Here is a 13368-nt window from a genome sequence, read left to right as displayed (position 1 = left end):
GCGAGAGATTCTTCCATCTCGCGTGAGGCGAGATATAGCTCTCGCGGATACAAACATCAAGCTTGTTGTAGGGGAGTTATAGATGCTCCCCCCTATTAAGCCCTTCGCATAGGAGCTCTATTTGAGCCACAAAAGAAACCCTACTTCTGGGTTTTGCAACCTGATTCTGTGAGACCTCATGGCGCCAAGTAGTTGAGGAAACCCACATGCATGTGCATGTGGGTTGACTCAGTTCACAGCGTGAGCGTTCATTTGGTTTTCTATGATTCTTTTTACCTGTTTGGTCTCTTTTGTTTTCTCCGATTTTAACTCATCTTTTTGTTTTTTCCATAAAATGAATATTTTAATAATACTAAAATATATTTTCCAAGTGTTACCTTTTTTATTATATGACATTTTTTCTAAAAAAATATAAACACTTTATTAAAGAATGTTCACGATGCGTTTCAAAAGTATGCATCTACCATTTTAGAATTGTCCATCCTGAATTAGAAAATATTTATCATGTATTTAGAAATAAATGCATTATGTGTAAAGCAATTATACTTATGAAATTAAAAAAAGGAAATGAAACAGATAATTAAAAATAGAAAACACCTATAGGAAATGAATAAACCAGAAATAAACAAAATAAAAATAGAAGGAGAAAACAAAAGAGAGAAAAGCGGAAGAAGGTAGCTAAAATGGAAAGAAATAAAAAATCAGTAAACCGGAGCAGGAGTACTCTGGGAAGCGGGGGACGAAGCAAGAACGAACTTATGGGTCGGTCGAGTCACTAGTGCGTTTGCGTCGCTATTTCACGCATTAGGTGTCAGGTAGGGAAAAGGCGTCCAATGTAGGAAGCGAAAACGGGCTCAGCGCCTCTCTATGGTCCGGGCCATTGCTGATAGTAGCGAGTGTTTTTTCTTTTGTTTTTATTTTATAGTGTAGCGAAAGGGGCGAGCCTCAGCCGGGTTTGTGTCCAGTTTTGATCCAGGTTACATATTTTAAATTTTGCAAAAATATTTCTTACAACATAGTCATGTATATTAAAAAATCATGAATTTTGAAAGTATTTAGAAATTTTAAATTCTATGAAAGAGAGAAATAGCGATAGAAATCTAGGTGGTTTTGAGCCATTGCTAGATTTGAATTGTACCTGCAGTAATTCAATACCAGATGTCCCGGCAAAAATAATAATTCAATACCACTTAAAAATGACAGAGGCCCTAAAGACATAAAGAGAAAGAGAAGGCTAAAAAGGAGAGCAGAAGCCTAAAAAACCTAAAAAGGAGAAAACACAACTCAAAAAAGAAGAGGGAGAGGAAACAGTATGAGTAGTACTCTTGTTTTGTTCTTAGAAAAAATAATATTCATGTTTCGCAATAGGAGAACTGATTGTTCATAATTTTGAACGAAATTCTGTAGGATTAACTTCTGAAAACATGTGCATGTACATGAGCATGGGTAAGTGGCATCATTTCACAAGGACATATATCGATGAAGCACATCCCCTAAAAAAAGATATCGATGAAGCGCAAGCACAATCAGCACATCAGGGTCAGTTAGAAACATTGGTTTTTCTTCTTATTCTTCTTTGAGTTGTGTTTTATCTTTTTAAGGTTTTTTCTGTTTTGCGTCCATTTTTGTTTCTTTTCATTTTACCATTTCATTATTATTATTTTCATTTCTCTTTTCTTTTTTTGTTTATTCTACTCTTTAGGAGATACATGGTAAATTTTTAAAAGTTATGTGAACATTAAAAAAAATGAACATCTATTGAGATATGCTCACATTTTTCTTGCATCACCTGAATACATCTTTCACACGTAGAATTTCTTTAAATTTCATGATTTTTCATGTGAACTCTGTAAAACATACACATGCAAATTTTCTAAGATAGCATGAACATTTTTTCCATATATGCGGTCATTTTTTTTTCAACACATGGACATTATTTTCACATGCGTGAACTTTATCATCATACAAGATGGACCCTTTTTTTCACACACAGAACATTTTTTTGAAAGTACATGAACATTCTAAAAAAAATCATATCAAGCAGAATTTTCTAAAAGAAAACTACACTAGGCATGTTGTACATAAGTGTAGGCATTTTTCTTTTTGCAACACACGGGAAAATTCCCCTTTTTAAACTGGCTATATGAAATAATGAAATAAAAAGATTTTCAAAATTTATAGAACCAGATACGGGCCACATGTTTTGTTCTTCCAAAAGAGTACTACTCATGTTTTGTAGGAACATGCAAGAAGTGCCTTTTCGGTAAAACTTCACATTTTTGGGACAAAATTCATCAGGTTAGACCCTTATTTATTGATAGGATTGCAAAAACGTAGAAATGGGAAAGCGTAGGATAGCAATGTCATGTTCTTCTGAATCCTGTAGGACTTCATTCGCACCAAAGTCTCGATTCTAACACACACAAGACATGCCTTTGCAAGATGTTTGGGTGGGCGAAAAATTCAAGGAAAACAACTCAATTAATTATTTGACGAGAAATTACTCTCTCTGTCCCATAATGTAAGACGCTTGGGACGGAGGGGGTACTATATAGTAGGATCCAGTCCTAGTAACTGGGAAATTTTCGAAGGTTTTTGATCCTCCATAAAAAAAACTCGGAAGGTTTGATCCTCCATAATTGCTACTACCAGGAAAACCATGTGAACCAAAGAGGGTTTTTCATTTCACAGGGATGGCTTCTTCCGTTCCGTGATCATCATCGGAGAGCCTACCCACATCGATCCACCAGCTGCACAGCACAGCACAGTCAGCACGTCAGAGTCAATCAGGAATTGGACTTTGCTGGGCTGCCGACACTTGAAAGGTTGTCGGCTGCATACGCGCCGTGGGCAGTACGGCGTGCGCGCTAACCAGCTCCAACTCCAATAATGGAGGAGTACTACTCCTCCGGTAGATCTGGGCGCATTCATTTCAGTTCATCGCCGCAGATCTCGCTGCCGCTGCCGCTGCCACTGCCACGTGGTACGATGCACAGCTGTTTTCTCCCGAACAGGAAACTAAATTATTCTGGATTTTACAGCAATTCTGAACAACAGCAACAAAAAAAAAAGCGAAACAGTTCAGTTTATGCTGAAATTTGCTGGAAACCCATGCTGTGAATTCATCATTTCATCTGCAAGATTTCTCAAACTTTCTACACAGCTTATTATTGCACGCTTGCGCTCCACAGACGGGGAATCCGCGAGAGATAACCCGGAGGAGCGAGGAGGGGCGGTCGGGGTTAAAGAATCACAGGTAAAATAATAATCTGAATAAATAATACTATGGCCCGGGGGTCGATTTCCATTTCCAGAGGACAATTCATGACCCCCCACGGGAAAAAATGACAAAATTGAGAGAAAGAAAAAAAAAACTTGGTGTAAGCAGCAACCTTCCTCCTTTCTCCTTTTATGTTTTCGCCACATTTACTTACATCAACTCCACTCCAACACTGTTCTTCTCCGCGCAAGATTTTTCTCCTGTTCAGTCTCATCCCCCTCCTCCCTACCTTCTTCTATGGTGGGTTTTCAGGGTGGCGGTTTTGGTTTTGGTTTTCGGAGTGTTGGGGCTACTGGGCACATCATACTGCCACACCATGATCTGGGAGCAGTCGGAGGGGATCCCCTTCAGCTTTGTCCGGTCCTCCAGCACCACCTCTTGCACAAACTTGATCGAGTCCTGCAATCAATCATGCCAAGGGAAAAGAGTAGTGTGCATTATTAGCTGGGAGAATCAGTCCTGTTGAGTAACAAAATGAAAGATGAGCACTGGACCATTTTGGTAGCAGTTCAGTTCTAAGCAAATTATTAGCTTCTTGCATATGGCCCAATGCACTGTGGTGGTTGGAAATTTGGGTCTTTCTGGTGCAACTACCCAGCAGTGTGACACAGATGGAGTGAGGGATCCGCAGAGGGACCGAAGTGATCCGTTATCTTGTTTCAATCAGCGATCAGTGCTTCGGGTTGGTTGTAGTGGCGCATGTACCTATCAGTACCACTAGTGGGATGCAGCTCTAGGATGATGATGCGCTAAGTAGGTGAGACGAACGAAACCGAGATCACAAGTTTAAGAAAAAGGAGTGCATGAAAGTGATGGTGGGACAAATAATTGCCACCTGTTCCCCTCGATGTTCCGTTGAAGGGAAGTTGATCATTGTGTAACGCCAGGTCAGTCAACTTCGAAAGGGAAGTTGATGATTGTGTAAGCCGGGCAGTGAATTCAGATGGGAAAATATCTCAGGGGTAAGGAGATCAGGATCAGAAATCGTAACCCTCATCACTTACCCCTTCAGCTAAAGATATTTATTAGTACCTTGAAAAGTACCGTGGTAGTACAAGGATGTCATTTTTACAAGAATAGTGGACAGCATTTTTTTTTCTGGAACTGCAAGTGGCCTTCCACCAATTGACACTATTTCATCAGATTGACTTGTGAAATTACGAGTTTTAAAAAGGTATAGTAAAGATTTAATTCAAGCTGAAATTATTTGAATCTGCTTTAAGCTGGACATGCAGTCCACGCTTCTGAGGATCCTAGTGGGTTCGCTAGTTTCGGAGGTTTGTTATTTGGCTGTCATGGGATCAGGAAATGGACAAACTACAACTATTTTAGCCAAGACCCAGTCCCTCAATTAATCAAATCTTCTTCAAATTCCACAACTACTTTTTTTGATAATGTCATGGTATAGATAAGTAGTTGCACAATGCGTGGTCCTATTACTTAAATATTGTGTGTGGCTTGATCAACAATTGTGATGTGCCAATCAGAGATCATTACTTGACTTGATACTTCATCATGATGAAAACAAACTTAATTTATGAAAATGGCTTGTTTTGTACATTTGCAAAGCATAACAAGCATTAGGTTGACAGCGTTACTGGGGGTGAACTAACCTGGGAAGTGTCCGGTAATGACGTCGGTCGTCCCCACCGCTCAGGGTCCCACAAAATAGAACTGTTGAACGCAAATCCTGATACATCGATTGTGTGGGCTCGCGTGCCAGCAGCACCGGCAGGATTCAAGTCAACCTCAGTGTTATATGTCACTGAACGGGTGGTACCATCATTGAAGTTCCTCGAGAACCAGCCGACTACCTTCGAGGCGCTGCACAGTGGGCCCTCGACCACTACCTTCTTCTCGCCAGCGGACATCGTTGCCACCGGCCATGTGCCAAACGCCCTGTCCATTTCAAGCATTATAAGGAACATCAGAAACACGCATTAAGTAAATATCATCCACTAGTCGTTTGCAAACTTGTAATTCAATAGTTAGCTGTGATTATATCAACCTCAACTTGACTGGTCAGTGATTAAGGCTAGAGATCCAAGGAAAATAATACACTAACTTGCCCAGATTAGGCTCCACCGACACCAAACGTGCATGGGCCAGTTGCATTTAAAAATTAGAGGATCTCTCAATCTAGATATTTCAACAAGAAAAGATATGTGGCCATAACTCCATTAGCACACCTTCCACATGCTGCCTTGCTGAAAGCATCATGACTACAGCTAGTATTCTAAAACTTCCACTTACTTATTCCACACTACTAGACACTAGGCATGGAACACAATACAAGGCGAGTGATTTATTGCATGCAACTGTCTCACAATACTACGTGGGAATAGACTAAATCATCCACTTGCCTACGCATGCCGACGAGTGACGAAGAGCGAAATAAATGTATATATCACCGACTTCGAAGATTGAAATGCCTCGAACAAACTAGGGGATGAGACAATCGTTGACAACGAACGCAAGACTTTACTTACTGTGCGCAAACTTTCACAATGCAAAGTATGGTCAAACAGTACTGCAAATAATGTACTCAATTCAGGTTAAGTACACTTGTCCAGGCAATTAGGCAAACAGTACACAAGTTTCACTATTTTAGTCACCCAGGATTAGAAGTATTCTCAACTCTAATCCCAAGTTAAACACGGGGGAGACTTTTAACCCTGGTCAAAACCGCTGCCAAAGCCAGACTATACTGTACTTCATTTGTGGTGACTGAACAGGTAAATTCTGGGACACGCACACCAGGTCATATTGGGGCTGATGCTAAAAACAGCTAGGTCTGTTGTGTTGTGAGCTGGTGCCCCCAGAAAAGCATGAGGGGCCACATGTGCACGCATCACGAGGAACTCTACACGAATAGTAAAAACTATGTGGGCTGGCGAGATGCAGCAAAAGGTTGCTTCGATAAGAGAGGAGTGCTTTGGTCTCATCATGTTCCCCTCAAACCAAAAGGATTCTTCTTCATCCTTCATGGGAATATGAATATTAACACCTTTTAAAAAGAAAAACACCATGCTCCCACATGACATTAGTAGTATTTGTACTACCATAGTACTACTAACAAGGATTTATTTCTTCTTATTATGAAAGTAAGTACTCATGAAAGTCAGAATGCTACAATTTAAAAAGTAAGAGCCTTGGAAGGATTTGATTTACAGTCTCCACAAACATGGTTTGGCTGGATGAGGAAAAGATAAATGTGAGGTCAAACGTTAGGCCTTTTTGATAGAACAAAGACGGTATGTTTGACCTGGAATTTAACAGGCTCGGAGCAAGCAAACGTTGAACACACCAGTCACATTCTGTGGCTGCTGATGGATGCCAGAACCACAATATTGGAGTACAGCTACGATGGAAATGCATGGTCATGTTAGGCACCAATCATCGGCATCTAGTGTCGGTTAAAAGAAAATCATCCTTGCTTATTTGCAAGAATTCAGGCACTGATTTCGCATGTGCAGTCTCCATGAACAGCTGGCGGTCACACCATTGTGGAAAATTTGCTCCAAAACGGTAGGCAAATTCGGCTGTGCATTTCAAATGGCCACACATGGGGGGTCAGTGAAAGCAACGGGTGTGGGCATTTCTTTTAATGGAGTTCAATGGCCATGGCCTCTAACGGTTACTACTATCTTCTACCACCCCCAAACATTTTTAGCAAATTTCTTCCAACCAAATGTTAGGAGCATCAACATCGCAGCATTCAATGCATGCTTTAGGTCCATTCAATGTGTGTTTTGTTAAGTTAGCGCCGGGGCGGCCCCGCGTGTCAGCGAGCCAACAGCTAGTAGTTAGCCCTACTGTTAAAGCACTAATCAGCAGTACTTCTGATTTTTTATATAGTACAGCTTTGCTTTGCCCATGGCTCACGAGCCACGTTTAAAAGTCTTCATTAAACTATCTAATTGGAGTGGTTGGGAGCAACGCAATTCGGTCGTTGTGTGGGTAAGCAAAATCAAAAGCAAAAGATTGTTAGTAAATTTTAAAATCTGCAGCAACAGAGGCATAATTTGCTGGAGGAAAGAGAATAAAGAAGAGGTAAAGCTAGATCCAATAATTGACCCCTTTGCATCAGGGCATGGTCTCTCAGCTGCATTTGCAATGTTCATGGTGATGATGTGAGGGGTCAATCATCTTATTCTAAACCCTTATTCCTCCCCCACTAATGACAGCTTGTGCTGCCTTCAATATACTACTACTCTGCACCAAACTACACGGCTGCCAAAACCTTTAAAATTAGCTGTACTGCTGTACTAAATTGAGAAGTGGAGGTTAGGGATGAGGAACCCTAGTCGGTGCCCACCTAAAACAATCTGAAATCAATTAACTACAGCTGTTAAAAACTGAAGAAGAAGAAGAAGAAAATTATAGATTCAACATCCTGGAAGGACGGTGAAAAGACGAGAAGTTCCAGCATTTGTGCATCAAAATCGGCAAGGAGAAACAGTCAGTTTGGCACATTGTAATTTGCAATCTAGGAGCAGAAATTAAGATTTTGGCTCAGAACGAAGGAAGCAGAGGGAATGAATGGATTAAGATTTGGTACTCACTCGATCTGGCGGATCTCCTCGAAGAAGTGGGTGTCGTAGACGCCGGCGGCGTCGGCGAAGTGGACGACGCCGGAGAGGCGGTGCTTCTCGACGTGGGCGAGCGCGGCGTTGCGCTGCGCGTGGGCCTCGGCGGCGGCGGTGGTGAAGTTCTCCTCCGGGCGGAAGGCCAGGTGGCGGTACATGACCCCGGTGCCCCGCAGCACCTCGGCCGTGGCGGGCGCGTCGGCCGCCGGCTCCACCACCACCCAGACGACAGGAGGGCGCACCAGCCGCAGCGTGTGCGCGAGCCGCAGCAGCTCCGGCCGCCTCCGCCGCCGCTCCCCTGCCCCGGACCGCGTCGTGGTGACCACAATCAGCATCCGGCGCGGCCCGCTCTCCTCGTCGTCCTCCAGGTCCACCACCGCGCCGCCCCCGCCGGCCGCCGCCGCGCCCTCCGGCGAGGGCGGCGCCAGGCTGATGTGCTGGTCCCTGCTGCCCGCGACACGGGAAGCAGCGAGCTGCTCCGCCGCGAGAAGCGGCGGCGGCGTGCCGGCCCCGCCGCCGGGTCTCCAGGAAGAGGAGGAGGACGGCGCGAAGCCGGTGAAGAAGCCCATGACGAAGCAGAGCGAGAAGTGGAGCACCGCGCGCTTCCACAGGTGCCCGCCCCGCCGCTGCTTCGGCCGTTCCGGCGCCACCGCCCCCGTCCCCATGACGGCCAACACAAATCCTCCGACCCCTCCCCCACAAAAATCACAACTTTCAGATCAAATCACGACCCGCCACAGATCACCTCCCCTCCCCTCCACAGATCAGGAGAGCACAAGCAACCAACGAGGCCCAAAGACCAAAGGATTGGACTCTGCGGGGGTGACGAGAGAAGCCGCCCTGTCTGCTTGCCCTTGAATCAATGCGGATGGAGCAAGAAGGGGGAAGGGCAATTAATGCGGGGGGCGGCAGCGCTAGATCAGCACCAAGATTTGGGGGCGGAGGAATGTGTCCGCCTGGGGAAGGGGGCGGGGGAGAAGAAGAAGGAGGAGGAGGAGATCAGGATGGAAGGTCGTAGTAGGGGTAGGAGGGATGGGGGGAGGGGGGAATGGTGAATCCTTGCTCGGTGGTGTGGGGGGTGAAAACGGCAATGGCGCTGGGGGTGGTTGGTGAGGGTGGCGTTTAAAGAGGGCGGGAGGGGTGCGGTGACACTTGCCTGTCCCTCAACAGCTATGCTGCTGCCTCCTGGGTCTGGGTTTTCACCTCCGCCATTGATTCATCTCTTTCACTGTCGAGGTTGCGGTGTGCTGTGCTGTGCCTCGATGGTTCGGCTCAGACATGCTTGCCTCTGGGATCGGGGAGATCTGATCCGGCAACGACCGCCGACGCGGAAACTGAGGTGAAATTGGGGCACACCTGGCGGCCTGTTTGGGCAGGAATTTTAACGTCCTCTGTTTGGAGTAAATGAGTTCCAGATTACTTCTGTGCAAAATCAAGCATTTCTTAAACCTAATTAATATTGCTACTAGTAGTATTACTTCAGTTTTTTGTTGTTGTTGAGAAAAGTTGAAACTCGTTGGATTGTTCCGAATTTGTTGTCTTATCTAGATACGGATTTATCTAATACACGTTTTAGTGGTACATTCATCTGTACCTACATAAATCTAAGACAAGTATTATTTATTAGTAAAAAAAATCCTGCAAATTTTTTACTTTTGTCGAGAAAAGTTTAGCCTCGTTGGATTGGACTAGCTAGGGTACCTTTACCAGGCAGTTTCCTATTACTGGCCTTCACAAGCAAACACCCGGAAAAACAGAGCAAGCAACCAAAGTACAGTACTACTAGTACGTACCACCTCTCAGACACCTCACATTAACTACACGCAAGCTCGAAATAGATTTTTTTGTTTTAGGGGTACAAGCTCCAAATAGTTAACAACAACCTATATGAACATCCAAATCAATTGTAGATTCTAGCACTGCTGCCACCTCAATTTTTTGAAGGAAAATAATGCTGCTGCTTCCTCTGCCAATAGAGGAGCAGTGTAGTGTATACAGTATATTCTAACAGCAGGTTAATTCGCAAAAGCTTATTGGATAATTTGGACTGGCATTGGGGAGATGTGGCAGGCAGAGGCCCCAGATCCATCCGTTATACTGCCAGTGGTACTCCCTCCGTTCGGAATTACTTGTCGCAGAAATGGATGTATCTAGACGTATTTTAATTCTTGATACATCCATTTCCGAGACAAGTAATTCTGAACGGAGGTAGTAGCACAGAAGAATATTAGGTGGCCTGCAGCTCTTTTAATTAAGGCACCTCCAGACCTAATCCTCTGCTAATCCCATCCATGCCTTAACTTTAAGCCAAAGCAAGAGATTTTTTTTTTTGAGCTGGAGGGGGGAGGAGAGGGAGAGGGAGGGGACATCTCTTTGCTGGTGGGGGATTGGAACATGGAACCTAACCAGGAAAAGAAAAGGCAGCATCGGAGGTGACACCAAATCCAAAAAAAGTCGTCTTTCATTTTGGATGAACAGTGCTGTTTCTATCTTTGAATTAAATTAAAGAGTTTCAATGTTTGAATTCCTTTTGGCGGAATTGTTGTTTTCCTTCTCTCTCTCTCTCTCTCTCTCTTTTTTTGCTGCAAATTCGGTGAGGATCCAAGTGTGTAGATTTCTTGTGTGGTGGTACCGCATCCTGCTACTAGTACTGTAGCATTGTTTGGTGTGTGGTGCGGGAGGTGTGCTGCAGGTGCACGATAAAGCGATTAAGAAACTGCCGGAAAGTTTGGTGCGAAAAGTGCGTGACAAAATGTAGACCGGCCCAGGCCCAGTCTCAAGCGGTCCAGGCATCTGAAAAGAAAAAACCGGTGGGGGCACCCGGAGGACTGGCTGTACTACTGTCCGGTCTTGGTGGCAGCTTTGGCGTTTCCTTTAGCGTGCAATGACTGAATCGAGTGGATCAACAACAGCTTTCATGGTTTTGGGGGAATCCATCCATGGAGATGATGCAGAGCTGCAGACGTGCTTTTCTTCACCCAGTGAAAAACTGCTCGTGTATGATCATTTCATTTTTTTTAGATAGATGTGGCACACCGTGTCGACCTACCGAACCGCCGAGTAGGTGGGAGTGAGGTGTATGAAAACCATTCTTCAGTCACGGAGAGAGCCTTCCACGAGCTTCTGATTATTCCTTTGGCTGCGACCGCCGGCGTTCCCGGCTCTGCCCGAGCGCACCACCGACGGCGTTTTTCTTTGGCTCGTTCTTCTTTCACCGTCTTGCTTGTTGTCCTCTCCGCATAATTTTCGTCCTATGGCGGCGCGCGCAGAGCTTCTGCATTTTTGCGGTAATCTTGTTTTTCTTTTTAGTTCATCCGGCTAGCCAGGGATCTTAGCTTCGACTTGCGTGGTTTTATTGTCTTTTTTAAGGCCTATAAGGCCGTATATTAGATATCACATGTTTCTACAAACACAAAATTATATAAAGAGAGACATAAGATTACATCCAAATCCTTAGGGATGTCAAAGCCTTCTTCCTTCTGCATCCACCGACGGCGCCCTGCAGGCAAAGCTCTATGCCGTCTATGGCCTCCGCCCTTCTCGCCAAAGCAAAGCTACAGCGTCATAGTACTGCCTCATTGATCCACAAAAAATGCAGAATTGTAAAAATACATGTAATAAAAGTGTCACGTGTTCTTCGGTACTATTAGTACACACAAAAAATGTAAGATTATTTTCAGTAAGTGTGAAGCCACCATCTAGGCAACATCTGTCGCTACTTCTATCCAGTTGATGAAGGGATGCTGATAGTCCAGGCCTAATACGAAACAGATCTCGCAACCAAGCCTAACATCTAAGATCTGAGGCCCCAACCAAACCACTTGTCGGGTATGGGGCATACACCGGTCCGGCGCACTCTCAGAGGCCGCCGCCGCCAACCGCCACCAATCTATCTTCATAGCTATACTGACGCATCATCCTTGCCCGGTTTAACTGTCGTCGACACCGCAACGACGCCAGACAACCTCACCGCCCTGCGCTCGTCTATCCAGCCACATCCTTTGTCGAGATCTAGCTGCACCATGCGCCAATATTCGTCGTCATCCGACGCGGTAGATACAATGTCGCTCCTCCTGCCAACCTACACACCGTCGCTGCTGCTAGAGCTACGTGGAGCCCACCACCCATAGCACCTCTCCATGAACATCTGAGCCTCCCAAGACGGTGCCTCCATGGAGGTTGCGACGTGCAGGATGCCTCCGCCGCCCAATCCAGTCTGAATTTTAGACTTTCGCCCGGGAGGTGTTTGAAGGTGGATAGGAGGGACCTCGGCTTAGCCTTCAGGAAGGGTTACGACGTTTGAGGGATGCCGCCGATGCCGGACCAGCCGTCCAAAGTTTCCTCTAGTTCCCATCCTATATCACCAAACCACATCCCATGTAGAAACAAAAACGTAAGTTTTAGAATCCTTCAAAATTCTCTTAAGAGTATTTTGAGTCAAGGAGGCGTTTAGTTCGACTCAGGAAGCTCGTGTCGACTGTTCATCAAATTCGTAGATTTGCTTTGTATATTCATGGCGAAACTCCTACCCTTAGCACCAAGAAAAGGAACTTGCTCCGTCGGGGTATGTTCTCAAGTTCAACTCGTTTTTTTGCGGGAATGTTCAACATTTTTTTACCTCTGAGAAAACCTTCCTATTTTCAATTTGCATGGTTTTGGCTTGACAAACCAATTACACTATCCAGAAAGTCGGTGGCCTCCGAGCATCGAGGGTGTGTTTTGTTCACATTCCTGTTTTAGGGCATTTTGCATACTTGTCTTAGTTCGGTCTAGTTGTGCAAATGCAGGCTAAAAATCAACATCTGCATGTAGTTTAGTTGCCTGCATTAGGCTTTCTGCATGAGGGAATGAACTAGTCAGCACGCTGTTTGGTTGTCTGTGTTACTATTGTTAAACAAACAACACGTTGTTTGGTTGCAAACGGCTAAAGATGTGATCACCATTTCTCACTAGTAGTGATCTTATCACACACACTGAACATTATTTTGTCCTAGCTAGAAAACAAATGACAGTTTATCGTAGCTACTAGCAAATGACAGTACAAATTATTAAGAGCCAACATGGCTGGATAAGGATAGTTCAATGATGCTAACTAGGTGCTTCCTCTTCCTCTGCAGCTTATGTGCTGCTTCCTCTTCCTCGCTTCTGCTGCTCCCTCTTTCTTCTTATTCCTCTTGTTCTTCTGCTTCAGATCCTCGTCTGATCTCTATTATCCCACATTGCCTGAGCCCACTCCAACATTTTGTTCTTCCACGCTTAGTTGTCGAACGCCTCCACACCATGGCCGGAGCTGATCACCTCATCAGGAGTCACATCTTCCTCCTCCGTCTCAAATTCATCAACTCCCCATTGTAGGATCCAGTTGTGAATGATGCAACATGCAAGACCAAGCTTCACCTGGGTAGGGTAAGGGTGGAATGGCGCATCTTACCCAGGTTTGGGGTTCTCCTAGGAGATAACACCCCTAGTCCTGCTTTGCGGGGTCTTCGCATGATCACT

The 13368-nt window shown here is 44.9% G+C and overlaps 1 protein-coding gene across 1 annotated transcript; it reads right to left on the bottom strand.

Moving 5' to 3' along the window:
* Positions 1-3117: 3117 nt before the first annotated feature.
* On the bottom strand, positions 3118-8964 carry LOC119321653 (probable beta-1,4-xylosyltransferase GT43A). Its single transcript, XM_037595245.1, has 3 exons — positions 7846-8964; positions 4894-5179; positions 3118-3679 (listed from the first exon to the last, which is right to left on the bottom strand). The coding sequence occupies exons 1-3, from the start codon at positions 8532-8534 to the stop codon at positions 3506-3508; spliced, it is 1149 nt and encodes a 382-aa protein (XP_037451142.1). The 5' UTR covers positions 8535-8964; the 3' UTR covers positions 3118-3505.
* Positions 8965-13368: the final 4404 nt, after the last annotated feature.

Source organism: Triticum dicoccoides, chromosome 1B (genome assembly GCF_002162155.2).
Source record: "Triticum dicoccoides isolate Atlit2015 ecotype Zavitan chromosome 1B, WEW_v2.0, whole genome shotgun sequence".
Lineage (NCBI taxonomy): Eukaryota > Viridiplantae > Streptophyta > Magnoliopsida > Poales > Poaceae > Triticum > Triticum dicoccoides.
The sequence above is the reverse complement of the archived record's forward strand: the minus strand, read 5'-3'. Positions and strand labels throughout refer to the sequence as shown.